This window comes from Pseudonaja textilis, chromosome 3 (assembly GCF_049901715.1).
Source record: "Pseudonaja textilis isolate UNSWEBS1 chromosome 3, rPseTex1.2, whole genome shotgun sequence".
Classification (NCBI taxonomy): Eukaryota; Metazoa; Chordata; class Lepidosauria; order Squamata; family Elapidae; genus Pseudonaja; species Pseudonaja textilis.
In genome coordinates this window covers 136,067,881-136,086,770 of record NC_141992.1, presented here as the reverse complement: position 1 = coordinate 136,086,770, position 18,890 = coordinate 136,067,881, and the positions used below count along the sequence as shown (strand labels likewise).

Below are 18,890 nucleotides of genomic sequence, written 5' to 3'. Positions count from 1 at the left end.
TCCAAAATCCAAAATTTAAAACCTCTACTATCTCATGCATATTACTGCATTTCACAAACAAAAGAGCTGGTTAGAAAAAAGGCTTTCCCTTTTCAACACAGGACAAACCGTATAAACTATGATTTCACCCCTCAAACCTGCTACATTTATTTCCCCAAATCACAGAAGCAGTTGGATGGCAAATTATGATGAACTCCTCTTCTGCTGATTTGAAATACTAAGAACAAGTGAAAATCACCGCCATACCGAGCTACTAAGAGTTTGGCAGCAACAAAAAGGAAAACCCTAACTCAAAGCTTCCACAGCTAATTTTATGTTGAAAAGAAAAGCAAAACGAGAAAAATATGTGTCAGTTTTATCTCGAACTTCTTTTGTCTAGAGTACCAAAAAGTAATATAGTGATAAAGGTAATATGTCAAGTAGAGCTTACAAGACTTGAAACTCCAGAATTAGGAAAAAAGACGAAAAGTTCTTCTCATTGAACAAAACCATGCAAAAATGAACTTTGCAGCATTCACATAACAGATTGAAATAGTAGCTGGAACAAAATAGCCACAGCTCTTCCACAGTATTGTGGGAGTAGAGAAGTTTAATCTTAACAGAAACCTCGAGGGAACAAAATGGAAAGGAGACATGGAGGTTCTCACTTGAAGCCAGGCTTAAAAAGTTTACAAGGCCCCAATTGAAGCCAGATGTTGAAGGATCTAAAACTCATTTAACCAGGTCACATTATTTTGCCTTCCCGCTCAAAAGCTCTGGAGTCTGATTATTCTTCTAGGACATTTAGTGCAGAAGACCGGTCCTGTGTACAAGTGTGGCCAGCCAACCAAGTAATTAGAAAGCAAAGAAAATACAGAAATATGTGAAGAAGGACAACAGTGTGAAATAAACTTCTATAACAGTTTGGAAACAGAGTAGAGGAAAGGTGGAAGGCATAAAAGGGATAACAAATAAAGGCAAGCAACGGTGAGTTCCCCCATTGACACATAATAATTAAAAAGGAATGAAATCTAAAAGATAGTGTTATTATTAGTTTATTTTTTAAAAAGAGCAATCAGCTCTTGAAACAACTGCATAGCAAAGAAAAAAATATGCACAAGTGAGATTTAAGCTCATTATTTATTTATTTCCCATGAGCTATAACGGGAACTACAGTTCCTTAAGACAGACCTGTGAGTTTTTAGAAGCTGGAGAAAATATAGAGACGTGAAACCAACATTTGATTGAAACAGACTCCAGTTAACAATTTAATGCTAGAAAATGTTTTCTTCTATGCTCTAATAGCCACGGGTTCTCATGTATTTGCATATTGGTAACCCAGGTATTCTAACAAAAGATGAAAAAACAGCAGAAAAAGGCCTACATGACCGAGTCATGAAGAAAATACGTTTTGTCTAGAGACATGAGGAAAAGTGCATTTTTTTCAGGGGAGGACAGCACAAACCAAACAGGAACATTTACTTACCAGCTAAATGATTGGCAATCTTGGTAATGGGCTTAGGAGGCAGGGCAGGGGGTTGTTTGAGGGAAAGCTGCTTCACTGGGGTGTCTTCATGATCTCCAGAGAAAGCAGCAGATTTTTTAGGGGGGAGTAGCAAGACTGGTTTAGATGTAGGTTCTTGAGGGAGGTGGATTCCAGATTCACTGGACGTGGGACTCTCTTCAGACACTGGAGGACACAACCACAGCACAGACGCAATCAAGGTTACAAGCAAAGCAGCAGCAGAAAGACAAAGGCAGCATAGCAACGAAGATTGAAAAATGTAATTAGCCATATTTTACTCAGGGGTACAAAGAAAAGAAGGAAGAAGAAAAAGAGAGAGAGAGAGAGAAATTCTGGTGCTTTCACTACAGACCTACCCCTAGTACATCCCTCAGTAGCAATGATCTAGGGAGCAATTCACTGGCTTTTTTTTTGTTTTTTTTGCTCAGCTTACTTCTACTGAAATCAATTTACTACATCGTACTGCATTGGTATTACTTTTAGAATCCTAGCAGTGCCTTAGATATTCCTTTTTCTAAAGTCCATGGATTATTCAGGATGTAAAAAACTCTATAAAAGTATTTAACAAATTTCTTTTTACACTGAAGTCTTTCCCACTGACCAGACTTGCAAAGTATCTTGTATGTTGCAAAGGATTTTGAGATACATTATTTGGTATATTACTTGTCTTCAAAGGCTGTAGACTATAATATTTCTCTCATGACTGCATATTTCACAGAAAGACAAGAAGAAGCACAGAAGTTTCAAAAAGCTATTCTTGTTCTAATTGTTCTTCAGTGAGTCTACCTACCTACCTACTTGTCACCAGCTTTCCAATTTGTTTAAAAGTGATCATCATTATTCTGTCCTGTTAAATAATCTTCCGATACATAATTTTATCTTAAAGATCCAACAGTATTTCTGCTTGGATATTGATGGTGGGAGCTTTCATTTCTCTTTTTCAACTCAGGATAGTACATATTAATACATTGAAAAACTCATTGCTTTTGGGCTTAGCTGAACACCTTAAGCTGTACAACTGTTGCCAAAGACCAGCATGGTTTGTCAAGTTATTATAAAGATTGCTTTTGAGAAGAATAAACCCCACTGAATTTGAAAACAATCTAATTTGCCCTTTGTTTCATAAACACATCAAATTTTCTTTTCACTACATGGTACTTTGTCACCTCCATATATTGAAAAAGAGAGAGATACAGAGAGAGAGAGAGAGAGAAAGAGAGAGACAGACAGAGAGAGAGAGACAGAGAGAGACAGAGAGATGATGATAATATCTCACTGATGACATAAGCTAAACTTTGAGTTTGTTCATGAATATGTCAAAAAAAAATTTTGCAGGAATAATTCCATCATGAAATGAGTTTTCTGTATTGAAACTAGACCAGTGGAAAGACAACATTAAAGTACTATTATACAAACATGGCTACTGGGTCGGATTTACATTCCAAGTATTTCTGTTGTCTATGGAAAGTCTGTCAGCCAATTTTAAAAACAATAATCCTTTTCTCCTCTTTTATGCCCTGCTTCTTGCAAACATCTACATATTGTTGAGCCATCATACTAAGAAACACTTGTGTCACTGCTTCCTTTGCATATACTTAATTCCTTTTACAGCTTTCTAATGGAGTGATCAACACTACAACAAACCACAGTAAATTCTACAAATTAAACGTTGAAAAAATAAGTGGGTATAGTCTTTTAATTTTCCCCAATCTGATCCAATTCAGAAAGATTTGGAGCTCAGCTCCCTGAACTGTGCCCCCCAAATAATAATAAAAATTTTTTTAGTCATTTCCTTAATCTAAAAAGCTTTGTGTGTGGGTCAGTGGGCTTCCGTTGTTATCATTCTGATTGAAAAAGTTATTTCAAATTTAATTGATATAAGTATATGCAACCATTAAAACAAAAGTAATAATACTGTTTCGGCAAGTTAGTTCATTAAAGAATAATCTCACCTACTGTACAAACTCACCCACTGACATTGGCAAATCTTTTGAACGTTAATTCTTCATATTTATTAACTGAGTTAGAGACTGTTCATACAGATAAGATATAATCTAGAATTAGATCAGTCTGGATATATTACTAAAGTATTACAGAAATCATTACATTATTTATTCTGGAGAATCAGTTTGATTTGGTTAATGGTACTGGGCTAGAAACCAGGAAGTTTTAATCCTGCCTGAGGCACAAAGCCAGAGGGGTGATTTTAGGGCCAGTCACATTCTCTCAACCCTAGGAAAAGACAATGGCAAGCCAATTCTGGAAACAGTTGCTGATAAAACTGCTTGTCCATGTAATCACCAGAAGTTGACTCAAAAGATTCTTTCTAAATTATGTGACTCGTGATGGAATTGAAAAACTACCTGTTCCATCCATGACCTCGTGATTCGGGAGTACTTCATAGCTACAGGAATCCCCAGATATTGAACATGGCTCCAATTCAGATAGGGCTTGCAGTGATACTTGGCTGGAACTCAACGCCTGTCCATTCTCCAGTGACCCCTCTTCATTCTGTATAGAAAGCTCTCCATCTAAAAGAAAGCACAATAGCATGGGATAAAGATCACAACTACAACTGAAAAAAATCAATGAACTTTAATAAAGAGGTTGATTGGAAAAATGGGTTGTCCCCCCGCCAGTGTCTCATGTATTTTAACTGCAAACAACAAATTTCATAGGGAAAAACGATCCTTAATACAGAAAAGAATCCACCCAGTTATCCAAGTATATCTTGTCTAACACCAATATAGCTTTCCTTCAGATAAATTTGTAAAAATGGTATTTGGTGGTTGGGACATTCCAATGTTATGAAAGAAAGCCTGGAACAGGATTTGTTCAAAGTGTTTCTTAGAAAAGGGCAGCTAGAGCTAATTTCCCGGCACTCTCCAATCTCTACCCTCCAAATAGCAAACCAAATTCTTGTTTCAGGTTTTGAGTGCAATAATGGCAGGGGTGGGCTGCTGGGGGTTTGCAGGGGATCGGGAGAGCCCTTAGCTAAGATTCTGTGCAGTTTGGAGAACCCCCCAAATCCCACTCCTGGCTGGCCCCACCCACCCCACCTTGGCCCTCCCAGGAGTCCCCACACGACACCTTTTGGATGCAGATAATTGCAGGGCGTGCACGGAGGCTTGGGGAGGGCAAAAATGGGCCTCCCCGAAGTTCAGGAAAGCTGGAAATGGGCCCCTTTTTGGCTTCCAGAGAGCCTCTGGAGACCGGGAAGGCCATTTTCGCCATCCTGGAAGCTCGAGGAAAGCCTTCAGAGAGGCTTTCAAAAATGCCTCCCCCCCCACTGTGGTGCAGGAGGCTGACTAAGCCACACCCACCATGGCCACACCTGTCCAGCAACTGGGCAGAGAACCCTTTGCTAAAATTTTTGAAGCCAACCTCTGAATAACGGTCCCACTTGAATGCTTCCGTACAATAATCTACAGTCTGGAATGTAGTACTTCCTGATTTGCATGTTTTGACACATCTCCTGCACAGGTTGTTGATTAGTGCATCAGAACAGAATGTTTGAGACACCCCTATTTCATTTCATTTCCATTGAAAGTCTCTATTTGCTCATAAATTAACATTTATGAAGTCTTGGGGAAAATCTTGGAACTGATATCAATATTACGTAAACACTAATAGAAAACACTACTTAATTAACTATAATTATCGGGGATTTAAATAATAACAATATATTATAATCATTAATAATTAATAACTAATTACAATTCATTCAATTACAAGAAACAATGTGCAACTAATCAGGGAATTGTCTAAAACTAATCTACGCTTGTTGGCCCCAATGAAAATACAAGTTAGAAATTAGCCAGGCTTCATTATTTATAAACCCAGGTATATAAACAGCAGTAATTTGGTTTGCCAAAAGTTTTAATACTTCATTAGAATTTTGGGATGATTTTTATGACCAATATGAATATCTTTGCTTTTGAATTATCTAGGAAATTTCTTTCTCTGTGTGTATTTCTGTGTGTGTGTGTGTGTTTGTTATCCAAGAACTTGCCTTTGCAGGCAATGATTGAATGTTACTTGAAGGGAGGGATACCTTTTTTCACTTTTTTTTTCCAGAAGGAAAGAAGGAGAGTACAATTTACCCAACTTCAAAAGGTTTTTTTTTTGAGAGAGAGAGAGAGAGAGAGAGAGAGAGAGAGAGAGAGAGTTTGGAAATGATGCTAGATAGAAATGCTCCTAAGCAGAGTTTAGAGGGACTTAAGTTTTAGATAAACTTCCTTAAGTTTATCTTCACACTTCCCCCAGGCCTGACTGAAATCAATGAGACTGATATTCAATCAAACATGCACCTGATTGTGTTGTCTGGTAAACAATTACATAAAAGCAAAACTGTAAAGCCAATCATAATTGTATTACTGCCTTCCATTTCTAAAAGATATATAAAATAACAGTACAAAATGCATCAGTTGAGAACTGCAAAGTCAAATGCACTGAATATTGCTAAGTCAAATGAAAGACATTTGAACAGCATATATAAATGTTAAATTTGAATACTGCGTAGTCTCTTCATTAATATTTCACTGAACAGAAGGATTTAAGATCAAGCTGCTTCCTGTCATCTGTTGAGTTAGATGGTTGGAAAGTATACAAGAGATAAAAAAAAACCTAAATAACTTTAATCTTTTTTTTTTTTAATCAAACAGCAAACTTGCAACTATACAGAACAAATTACTATAAAGTGTTGTGTTTTTTTTTAATGGGCTTAGAAAAAAAGTTGCCCTTTTTTAGTACGGTATTCTAATTCTAAATTTATTATCCATTTTTCATGAAATGATCTGTTAATTGCTTTTACTTACTGATGTATTTCTGGGCTTCAAAATTGGGCCCAAAGAATCATACAGTTAAAAGAGTCTTTATAATTTAGCACCAAAAAAAGCCATGGTAGATACAACCCAGATGTTTTTTTTTTGCTTACGTCACAAATGTTATTTTCTGACAATAAAGTAGGCTTCCAATTAGTAACCATTTTAGGTTGTTGCTTTCTCTTTTTTTTAGCAAATACTTAAATTCCACCAACAAAGAGACTGGAGATTACTTGTGCTTAAAAACGGTGATTCATTTTATGAAGAAGGTCTGAAGATTTGATGGCATTAGGTGATATAGGGACAATTTTTTCAGGTGACTTCTTAAATAACCTCAGGAATTAGGTACCTCAAAAAGCAATCCAGTTTATGAGCATCTAAAATCCATTTTTTTCACAATGAAATATTTCATCTAAATATTTTGTAACACTGAACATCTGAAACTTGAATAGGATTTTATGGTCTCTATGGTTGCCTTTTCTTGTAAAAATGTGAACAGAGCTTCTCTCTCTCTTTTAATGCTGTAAAATATGGATAATTGAGCTAGAAAATATTCCAACACCAATCAAATAATTTTTTAATTTTAATACAAAACCTGCACCTGAGTCTATTTGAATTTATTGTTTATTGTATTGGTAGTTTGGAGTCCAGCTATTATAAAAATCCAGATCCAAGTCCTGGACTTGCTACATGAAATTCTTGCAAAAACAAACAATATTATCCACTTCCCCACATTCAATTCCCACTGTGAGTTGACGGTGTTTCTTACCTTTATCAAATATTTCCTTCAGAACTCCTCTCTTGATAAGTTCCTCTCTGCTTTGCCTCATTGATATTTTTCTTTCAAGTGCTAGCAAAAGGGGGAAAGTACAAGTTGAAATAATAAACTCAAAAAATATTAAGAAACTGTAGCAAAAATATTAATCCCTTGAAGTACTTGTATAATCCTGAAGACCTGAAGAAACCCAAATCATTGAAATGTTTTTACTTCTATTTTTGCCAATATTTTTAACTTTATGAAAAGGTATCTGCCCTTATTGTCCTATTTATTGATTTTACATCTGACTTTAATGTTAAAATTTTTGATTGGTGTGGTGTTGAACTGAATTTATGAATTTCCAAGGAGATCATCTGATCTTTTGATTGTTTGATTGCTTAATTAGTAAGCAGAAAACTTCTTTTGTTTTTCTTTGACTAAATTACAGCTTTGTAGTAGCTTTCATTAGATTAATTATAGGTTTGAAATCAGGAATCACTTCCTCCTCTTCAGAGGGACAGCAGCTTCTTCAGACTGTTGAAGAACAGCTGAGAGATTGAGCTGGTGATGAATTTATTCCCTGATTCAAAATGAAAAGAACACAGAGAGAGAAAGCCAACAACTTTAAAGGCTCTCTCCTATGGATTATGGATTTTTTTAGAATTCTCTTTACACATATATATCTGAGAATTAAAGCTTTTTGGAGCTAAAACAAAGACTTGATGCTTTCAGTCAAAAAATATTGGAGTTGAATTTTGTAGTAATCGATTCAATTGAGACAGAAGTTGCTGAGCTTAGTGAGGAGAAAGACCTGGTAAATTATTAGTTTCTCAACTGAAACTCCAGTAACAATAACACAGTAATATTATTTTGACTACCAAGAATAGACGAATAATTCAGCAGAAATGATGATTCTATTTTTAATAAACCAATTAATCATAAATCAGTTCTAATTTTTAATGCTTAAATTTCCAATACTGAATCCAAAGAAAATCATTAAGGAGAATTAATGATTTAAAACAAACAAACAAATAACAACAACAACAACAACAACAATAATAATAATAATAATAATAATAATAATAATAATAGTAATAATAATGCTGTCCCTAAAGACCTAGGCAAGCACTTAAAAACAATTGGCCCTGACAAGATCACCATTGGTCAGCTGCAGAAGGCCACCTTACTGAGATCTGCTCACATAATTCGTTGATACATCACGTAGTCCTAAACACTTGGGAAGTGTTTAACTAGTGATTTGTGATATGAAACCCAGCATGGTTATCTTGCCTGCTATGTATACTTGTCATTTTTGTGTGCAATAATAATAATATGGTTCTTCTGAAGATAAATAGGAAGCTGCTTATGTCTATCTATTCAGGAAATAGGCTTTTGTGAGTTTTTTTTTAATTCGATCAAAATATGGTATTTCAATCCTTTGACCAGCATTTTTTCATAATATCTTGATTTCTCTTCTAATCATCACTTTACCGCTTAAGTTGACCCATTCTATTTCTCAAGAAATCCCTTGATTAACTCATATAGTGAACCTGATCTTGGAATTCCTGCTCTGTTTTAATAAGGATACTCTAGGAATAAAATTTCAGTTGGAATTATATGCGGATGATATTTTATACATTATTTATCATTATGAATATTTATGCCAAAATTTATTAATATTAGGTGTCTATTAGGTGTCATTCTTCTGAAATAGACCCAGAAGGGAAAAACGACCAATTTTCCCCTTCTGGTCTATTTTATTGTAAAACTACTAATTCGATTTTATTGTAAAACTACATTAACAGAATCTTGTAAGTCTGCAAGTACAAATCTCTCACTGTCTCCTTTACACTCTGAAAAGCTAGGGAAGGTTCCTTCTCAGCCAGGGGTGGGATTCTACCGATTTGGACCGGTTCTATAGACCTGGTTGTTACGATTCTGCGCAGTTTGGAGAACCAGCAAATCATGCCCCTGGCTGGCCCTGCCCCTCCCCACCTGCTCCTCACCTCCCTGCCTAGTCACTCCTTATCAGGCATGCACGACAACGCTGACTGCATTCTCCCTGCCCAGTCACTCCTTAAGGTATTTCTTTTTTTCCCCCCTCCTGACAATCAGCTGTTCCGATGATCAGCTGCGCTGGGATCGCCCTCACTGTCGTTCTGCTTCACCCAGGAGGCTTCCCTGAGGCCCAGGAGGCAAAAAAGGGCAAGCACGGGGGTGGTGATGGTGCTGCACCCCTCCGTGCTCCATTTTTTTTGCCTTTTTGGGCTCAGGAAAGCCTTCTGGGAGCAAAAACGCCCCCCAGGTGGCTTCCCTGAGGCCCAGGAAGCCAAAAAATGGAGCGGGGGGAGGCTGCACATCCTCCCTGCACTCCACTTTTTGCCTTCCTGGGCCTCAAGGAAGCTTCCTGGGAGCAAAAACTGAGGCTTCCCTGAGGCCCAGGAGGTAAAAAAAACAAAACAAAACAGAATGTGTGGGAGGGGAAGAGTGCTGCAAAAAAGAAGAAGCCATGCTCACCCAGGCACATGGCCACACCCACCTAGCCATGCCTACCTAGCTACACCCACAAAACTGGTTGTTAAAAAATTTGAATCTCACCCCTGCCTATTATGCAGCTGAAGGCTTTGTCTGCTCTTATATGACCATTCCATTTGCAGCATTTTTTGCCCTGCGTCTCAAGGTCTTGCTCACATACCATCACCCCAAGTTATTCAATTCAATACAGAATGTTTGAAATACGCTCTATGAGCTCTGGATATCCAGAGGAGTTATGGTGAACCTTTTGAGGAAAACTCTGCAAAAGTGGAATCAATATCATGGCAAGCAGCAAGGAACCAATGAGCATAATGGTTCCATAGAATGTCTCAGGAAAAGGGGGGATGGAACCCCTCCCCATGTATTCTGGACCACTGTTCCAAATGAGCAGACCCCAGGACCTCAGCTTTTTGCCAATTTGAGTACCCGGAGATGACATGATTAAGTATCTTGCTTGCAACCATAGTGGACACTTAAGCACACTAAGTTTGCAAACCTCACTTTTTAATCAACTCATTTGTTGATTAACTATTTCCAAGATATTAAAGACCTTTGGAATGACAACTTTGAAAATACTGGATGTGCCTGCCTTTAATTCTGAATGAAAGAACATTTTAATTGTAAACATAAGAAGTTAAACAATGATATAGGAAAAACAGACACCAAGCTTTAGACACATTAAATATAAAAAAAAAAAAATAAAAAATAAATATATAGAAGTTAAACAATCTGAAATAAGTAGCAATCATGCAAGAAGCATTATAGACAAAATTAGAGAGTTATATATATATATATATATATTTAAATATACTTTATTGATTTTACAATTAAAATAGACCAACAACACACACATAAATGCAAGAGAGAAAAAGAAGACAAGAGCAGGAAAAAAAAAGAATAGAAAGAAAAAGATAGAAAACAGTTAAAAACATTTTCATCTTCAACAATTTGTGAGACCTCCTTTTTTATCCTTATTTTATACCATATACACAATTAATCCTTACATATATCTGTATATCACTACTAAGATTCTATCATATCTTCTTTTGCCTTTTAGTGTGAAGCCTACCTTTGATCAATCCATTTGTACCAACTGTTCCAGCTGTCAGAATATATTGAAGTGTCTTTATCTTTTAATGCCAAGGTTAATTTGTCCATTTCTGCACAACTTGAAATTTTTTGAATAATCATCTCCTCTTAATTAGATAGTTATATTAATTATCTAATTAGATAGTTATATTAATCTACCCCCTCTGATATCATGGCAGGCACTTAGTTTCCTCTTCATTACAACAATAATTCTACTGTGATTCTAGTAGTAAAAGCAACAAAGTATATCTAAAAAGTCTTGGACAGAAATCAAAGGTTGGTCATTATTCACATGATAAACTTACATTTTGGGACACTATAGTTTGAAGCTTCCATGTAAATAGAGGAGTTTATTAATAATAGACAAGGCACTTACATGTATGATGTGGTATTGTTTTGTTTGGCTTTCAAATCCTTATATTTGTTAATATGGTTTGGGGAACATTAATATGGCTTGAAGATGGGAAGGTGATTTTGAATTATATATTTAAAAGTGGGATTTATCATTATATGGAAAACTATGGATTCATCAGGCAGTAGGTAGAACAAGAATTGTATTTTTTTTAACAGTGAAAAAGAGCACCTATGCAGACTTGCAGAAATGACCTGGGAAATCTCTCTCAGCAGCTGTGCTGAGCTTTGCAGGGGTAGCAGGAGCGAAACTTTGCTCCTATCATCATGCATTGTAAGCACTTTTCAAATGCTTTCCAGGCCTTACTATAAGTTTCCTTCTTTGAGAGAATTGAATTTTAAAAGAGAATTTTTCAAATTGCCACCTTTGTGATTCTGTAGTTATATTTTGTATAATTTTTATTTCATAGGAAAAAGTCTATAAATAACTGTCAATTTCCCCTCAGGCATTAAATGTCAAATAAGGTCACAGTTTAGTTGTTATTGTAGTATATACCTGCTGGTGCCAGTTCACATCAGAGGATTAAAAAAAAAATCAGTGACCTTTCAGGAAATTTGCAAATCTCTTTATTTCCTGTTCATTGCAAGAGATAATTACACATGCTGTTCAAAGGGTTTCTTAAGATGTCAGGCCTGCTGAATCTATCACTGAAGTATTGAGTCCCACTGAGAAACAGGTGCATAGCTTCTGTGATTCTGTCAGGCATCAATAGCTATTTTGATTTTTCACTCTTTTATCAAGAAAACCAGCACCACACATAACATCTAAATTTGAGTGTGGGATAGTTGTTACTATCATAGCTGTAAGCTACATAGTGCCATGAATAATTCCTTTTAGCTCTCTTGAAGTCTTTTACTTTAATGTTATTGTCTCATTGTTTAACAAATCCAACCACGTTTCATTTCCCTGACCATTTTTAAATCTCTCATATCAACACACCTCTGCTGATCTTCATATGATTTTGCTTCCTTCATTTGCTTCTGTTAAATATTTACTGTTAGGGATACACCCTAGCAGAATCTTCACGGCAGTCAGGCAGGCAGGCAAAATATGTGAGATAAACGTTTTTGTAGCTTACACTCAGTAAAACAGATACACTGTGCTAATTAAATAATTTATTCCAGTAATAGTTTTAGCATAGTCAAACAGTCCATATATCATTCACTAATTCAGTCCGTCCGGGGATTATACAGTTGCAAAGTCCAGTGTCGAAAAAGAGGTCAGTAAACTTACAAATATCATAATATATCTACTCGCAGTAGAGATATGAAGAAGTCAAACCTCCTTTCTTCCTCCAACGTTCAGCAACTCAGCAGTAGGAAACACGCAATTAGCAAACCATCAATCCATCAAACCAGTAATTGTCAGGAATCGTCAGCAATCAAACAGGTTCTCTTGCTCCCTCTTATGGCGGTTCAACACCGCACCCAAAAATTACATGCTTTGCAGTTTAAAGTGACACACACTTAAACTTACTATCATAGTTTATATATATTATTTTACCCAAACTACGTTAGGTAACCTTGTTATTCCTAACATTTACCCAGACAGAGCTTCTAAGGCAGGGGTGTCAAACTTGTGGCCTGCGGGCCGGATGCATCACATGCTGGCTCCGCCCCTGCCCAGTTTAGCAAAGGGGAAAAAAGTCCTGATACGTCATGTGACACCGTGATGATGACCCGAGTTTGACACCTCTGTTGTAAGGGAAACATCCATGCTAGTACTTTTCTACACAAATATCCAGAATTATATGTGACCTCAGATAAAGCCGCTGTTGTTGCCCCTGCCACATATGGGTTTCAAGAAAAATGAATGATAAGTGAAGTATATTCTTCCTTCAAGAATATACCTCAGTTAAGCTGGCACAGTTTCTGGAAAGAGTATATATCTATTAGTCCCTATCCTTTACCTGCAGTATAGATTACAAACTCAATGTAAACCACTTCAACTCGATTGCAGAAAGTACGACTTCAGCAACAGAGAGGTGAATGCCTGGAATGCACTACCTGACTCTGTTGTTACATCCTCTAACTCCCACTCCTTTAACCTCAAACTATCCACTATTGACCTCATCCCATTCCTAAAAGGTCTGTAAGGGGCATGCATAAGTGCCTCCCATCCCTGTCCTATTTTCCCCATTTATTTGTACCTACTTCCTGTATTCCTACTCATGTTTATACTTATACCTATTATCTCGTAAGCGATTGACAAATCAAATCAAATAAATAAATCAAAAATCAATCAATCAATCAATCAATAAGTAAATAGATTTAATCAGACAGAAAGCCAGAAGCCCAGACATAGTGGCTGAGAAAGGTATGTTTCCTTACCATAAATTAGCTTAATCCAGAGGTGGTATTCAGCCAGTTCTGACAGGTTCTGGAGAACTGTAGCAGAATTTTTGAGTATTTTGGAGAACCGGTAAATACCACCTCTGGTTGGCCCAGGTCAACCAAAATAAAGGGGAGGATCTGGGCCAGCAAAATCTCTCCAGAAGGAAAGATCTTCAGATTGCCCATTTATTTGTGTCAATTAAGCTTCAAACCTAGTGAATATGCTTCCTCATGCATCCAGATTTCAAAGTCATCCATCGGTGTCAATGTAGGTTTCTTTCATTTGCAATTTTCATCAGCAAACTCATGTGTACATCCAACTGGTTGTTCCAGCCATACAGAGAAAAAAATAATCATTGACATTGTGACCAGATGAGAAAACTAACAAATTAAAACAAACAAACAAAAAGGGTATATCAAAAGAAAATAAGAAGGAGCGAACATAATGACAATGTGATGAATGGCTTCCAAAACCCATTTCGGGTATTTTCACACTTCTATTAATAGGTATTTCTATGCAGGAAGAAGGAGAAGATAGAAAGGACGAGTTGCATTTAAAAAAGAGAAACTTAATCTCAGTTTCAAACAGGTGTGGAGCAAAGTGAGAAAAAATATATTTTACTTGGTTGAATAGCAAGAACATTATGTATTTAGTCAGTAGTTCTTAACTGCAAAGCAAGCCACATTAGGATGTTCTAAAAATAGCCATCCCAATCATATCCCCTGGATTAATTGCAACTATGGATATCAAGCCACCTGGAAAATTCAGGTACTCAACAGAGGTTTTCTGCTGATTTTCCACCATCCAATAATAATCCAATTTATACATCCCAGATCTGGTGATTCTATCAATGGTCCAAATAGAAGGCATAAGAATGTCTTCCAAGGAAATTTCAAGGCACCTGGGATGATCACACCACAGCCACACCAGAAGCAATTAGATAGAATAGAAAAAAATAGAGCTGAAGGGACCTTAGAGGTCTTCTAGTCCAGCCCCCTGCTTTAGCAGGAGATCCTATACCATTTCAGACAAATGACTGTATAGTCTCTTCTTCAAAATGTCCAGTGATGGAGCGCCCATGATTTCTGAAGACAAGCTGTTCCACTGGTTAATTGTCCTCACTGTTAGGAAGTTTCTCCTTAATTTCAGCTTGCTTTTCTCTTTGATTAGTTTAGATCAGGGGTCCGCAACCTTAAACACCCAAAGAGCCACAAAAGTCCTAACCGGAAGCCCCTGTTCAATTCTGGAGCCAATCAGAAGTCCAGTTCCCCCACCATAGAGTCTCCTCCTAGCACGGTGTCCTTTTTCCTCTATCTATTCTAACCAAAAGCCCTATCAATTGTGGAGCCCACCAGCAACAGGGATCTGCAGCAGAGAGATGAAAGAGCCACATCCAGCTCCAGAGTGGCAGGTTGCTGACCCCTGGTTTAGATGGTTAGCTTCCTTAGATATCAATTTATAATATCCATAATATGCTGCATATTATGGTGATTTTATTATGGTTTTATTTTATTTTAATATATTATCTCTTGTATTGCATTGTATTGGGTTGTATTGCATTGTAATATATTATTTCCATTTTATATTATCAGAATGTGATATTCAACTCAGTGAGCTGCAGAATTGTAAAGAGGGCATTGCACTTCATACTTGAACTATGCCGATTTTGTAAAAACACATTCTTTATGTGAATCCCCAGATATGGTTGACAAATAAAGATCTGGAGAAAAAAAAGAGCCCATAGGCCTAGGAGATCTTGTGAACAGGTAGTCTCAAAATATAAGTTCCCTGGTAATTCATTCTTTTTTTTTTCCCATCGCAGGAAATATTTGATATTGACCTATACCTACATATGGAAACATTATAAATATGTGTACACTTGTCTACAGTACTTGATATATGGTTACTATATTGTATACAGGACCACCAAACAATATGGCAGAAATTGAGGGTGCTATGATACAGAAAGTATGATCTTGGGTTTTTTTGTTGTTTGCTTGCTTGCTTTTTTGCTTTTTTAAATGCTTTAATTCAATGCTGGGCTCATTTTAGATTCTTATTTCCTGGCAATACATAACACTGCACTGACCCAATTCATGTTTTCCATGAATTGAATCATTTTCTACATATTATAATAGCTATCAACTTCCAAAGCAAAACATTTATTTTCTGCTGTTCCCTGGTTTCTTCGCCTGTTCCTCCTCCATTTTTTTGTATATAATGTATATAATATAATTGTAGATAATTAATATATATATGTATTGCCAGGAAATAAGAATCTAAAATGAGCCCAGCATTGAATTAAAGCATTTAAAAAAGCAAAAAAGCAAAAAAGCAAGCAAGCAAACAACAAAAAAACCCCAAGATCATACTTTCTGTATCATAGCACCCTCAATTTCTGCCATATTGTTTGGTGGTCCTGTATACAATATAATAACCATATATCAAGTACTGTAGACAAGTGTACACATATTTATAATGTTTCCATATGTAGGTATAGGTCAATATCAAATATTTCCTGCGATGGGAAAAAAAAAGAATGAATTACAAGGGAACATATATTCTGAGACTACCTGTTCACAAGCATCTCCTAGGCCTGTGGGCTCTTTTTTTCTCCAGATCTTTATTTGTCAACCATATCTGGGGATTCACATAAAGAATGTGTTTTTACAAAATCGGCATAGTTCAAGTACGAAGTGCAATGCCCTCTTCACAACTCTGCTGCTCACTGAGTTGAATATCACATTCTGATAATATAAAATGGAAATAAACCCTGTAATGGTATGCTACAGTATTTTACTTATGTTGTTGCTAATTATTACTGATTGTAATATGACAGAAGTGTAGTAACTGAAGAGCTAATGTGGTACCAAAAAAATGAAAGAGGACATCTGGCCCAGTTCCCCAACTAGGCAAAAGGAACAGCTGTTTCATAAAGTTTGATTACTATTTCACTCTAGGGCTCTGCAAATGGACAAAATGGATATATTGAAGAAATGGCAAAGATGATCACAGAACCATTCTCAGCAGTGGTGGGATTCACATTTTTTTACTACCTGTTCTGTGGGCATGGCTTGGTGGGCATGGCAAGATTTAAGGTTGTAAAATCTCCAGTCAGAGGTGGTATTTACCGGTTCTCTTAACTATTCAAAATTTCCACTACCGGTTCTCCAGAACTGGTCAGAACCTGCTGAAGACCACCTCTGATTCTCAGTGATCTTTGAACATTCTTGGAAGACTGGAGTAGAGCCAAATATTACCCTCATTTTCAAAAAAGGGAAGAAAGGAGACTGGTTGCCTATGAATGAAAAACAAGTAGAGGATAGGAGACCTGGTTTGGGGGTGGCAAACTTGAAAAGAATCTGGTGTCCTTATTGGCACAAGTTACATTTGAGCCAGTGTTATCATGAAGCTGTTGAAAAGGCAAATCCTACCTTTGGGTGCAGGAAGAACATATATCACAGTTTCTTTCAAACAAAACTGGAAATGAAACAATTATCAGAATGGAGAATGTATTTTAATTTTCCTTCCTTCAACAAATAGGCAACTATATACTCTTAACTACTGTATTATATTATTAATATAATATCTTTCCCTTAGTTGAATGGAAAAGCTATTTGAAATTGAAGTGCCAAACATTAAAGTACTTCCTCCATCAAGTCAAAAAAATGTCAGGTCATAATTCTATAGGTGCTTACTTGGAATATAGGAATAAAGACAATCTGATTTGCTTTCAAAGATCAAAAAGTTATATTTCCCTAGATCATGTGATCAGTTCACAATGGAATTTACTTCCACTCCGTGTCAGACCCTCCCCATTAAATGAGATTTAAGAATATTGTAAAAGTAAATGCTGAACTTCAATTACAAATTATGACATACATGAAACAGCGTAGGTATAGTATATTCATATACTATACCAACATGAAGTACAGATGGCTGTTCAGGAGAGATAAATGAATGAAACTCAATCATGATAAACAGGAATCCTAATACTTGCAACATGATTCCCTTCACCTCCTTCAAATATGAAAATATATACAGGACCTGATTGGAAACACCATGTTCCTAATGCCCAGAATTTGCTATGAATTAGAATCTTGATTTAATGGATTCCTTTAGTGTGTTTCAGATGCAACCAACCAAAATTTCTGTCTAGACACCATCCCAAAATAACAGATAGGTCAATTGTCTGAACTGAAGTTGTCTGGATGAGTCAGTTCAAGTTAAGTTGATTTTATTTTAATTTTATGAAACTTGTATAGATTTATGTCAACTACGTAATTGTTACCTAGTACTAATTAGTAAATAAGTATTTTGTGCATGTATTATTGTATTTTGTTGAGAACTGGGAATAATGGAACACCATTACTTTTTCACTCCAGACTAGTCTGACTAACTATTTTTGTTTAATTTAATATCCAGCCTGAAAGTCTTCTGAAGTCCCCCTGACCATTTTGTAATATTTGGATTGGGTTTAAATATGGCTAAAATTTCAAAATAATTAATTCATTAGTTGAAACGAGAATGTTCATAATGCTTAAAAGCAGAGTAAGCTCTGCTTTAGAATCATAAACATTCGTTTTTAAAAAAATTCAAATTAAGATAATTGGTGTCCTATGCCTGCCTACACAGTATATGCATAGTTGCGGGGAGAGACTTGAAGTCCTTGTAGCAATATACAGTGGTCCATTTTTAACAAGCTTATTTCTTTGTTTTAAGATTTATTTACATACAAAAGCATGCCTTGCAAAATAGACAAAAATGATCCTGGAAAAAGCATTCTGTGACCAGGTTTACTTGGAACGGTCCAAAAAGGAGAATTACGTGTCTGATATTAGCTTTTTAAATATGAAATCATAAAAAATTGTGATTGCAAATATCTTATAACTAGATATATAGGTTTCAGTACAACATTCCCTTCCTCAAGATATTCCTGATATCTGAAGGAAATTTGGGATAGCAACAGCAATAAGACTTATATACTGCTTCACAGTGCTTTACAGCCCTCTCTAAGCAGTTTACAGTCAGCATATTGCCCCAACAATCTGGGTCCTCATTTTAGTGACTTTGGAAGGATAGAAATCCGAGTCAACCTTGAGCTGGTCAGGATTGAACTGCTGACAGTCAGCAGAATTAGCCTGCAATACTGCATTCTAACCACTGCGCCACCACGGCTATTGCATTAGTCACTGTTTATCCTAGTCATAGATTACTTTAGGGTCAAGAATAGATAATTCGTTGTTATAAACATGAGACTCAAACTATCTGGGTTTAGGGACTAAAACTAAATTATATTCAGCAATTCTTATTTCTAAGTATGCATTAGATGGCAACAATTTTTGTGAAAATCTTAGCAGCTTACTGTAAGATTTATGGAATAATGCTCAATCTACAAAAATAATTGCTTTAAAATACCTAGGGAATTTCAGAAGT

At 36.2% G+C, this 18,890-nt stretch overlaps 1 protein-coding gene across 5 annotated transcripts in view; it reads right to left on the bottom strand.

Annotated features, from left to right (window-relative positions):
* The window catches only part of PHACTR1 (phosphatase and actin regulator 1), a 259,159-nt gene that overhangs the window by 38,666 nt on the left and 201,603 nt on the right, over nt 1–18,890 (bottom strand). For 3 of the 5 annotated variants that reach the window (XM_087930868.1, XM_026699598.2, XM_087930865.1), the window contains exons 3-5: nt 7,097–7,177; nt 3,868–4,035; nt 1,466–1,669 (exon numbers count right to left, since the gene is read on the bottom strand). In XM_087930868.1, the coding sequence (XP_087786994.1) occupies nt 1,466–1,669; nt 3,868–4,035; nt 7,097–7,177 (453 nt within the window). The remainder of the gene's footprint in view (nt 1–1,465; nt 1,670–3,867; nt 4,036–7,096; nt 7,178–18,890) is intronic. The other 2 variants (XM_087930869.1, XM_087930867.1) reach the window with 1 other exon arrangement.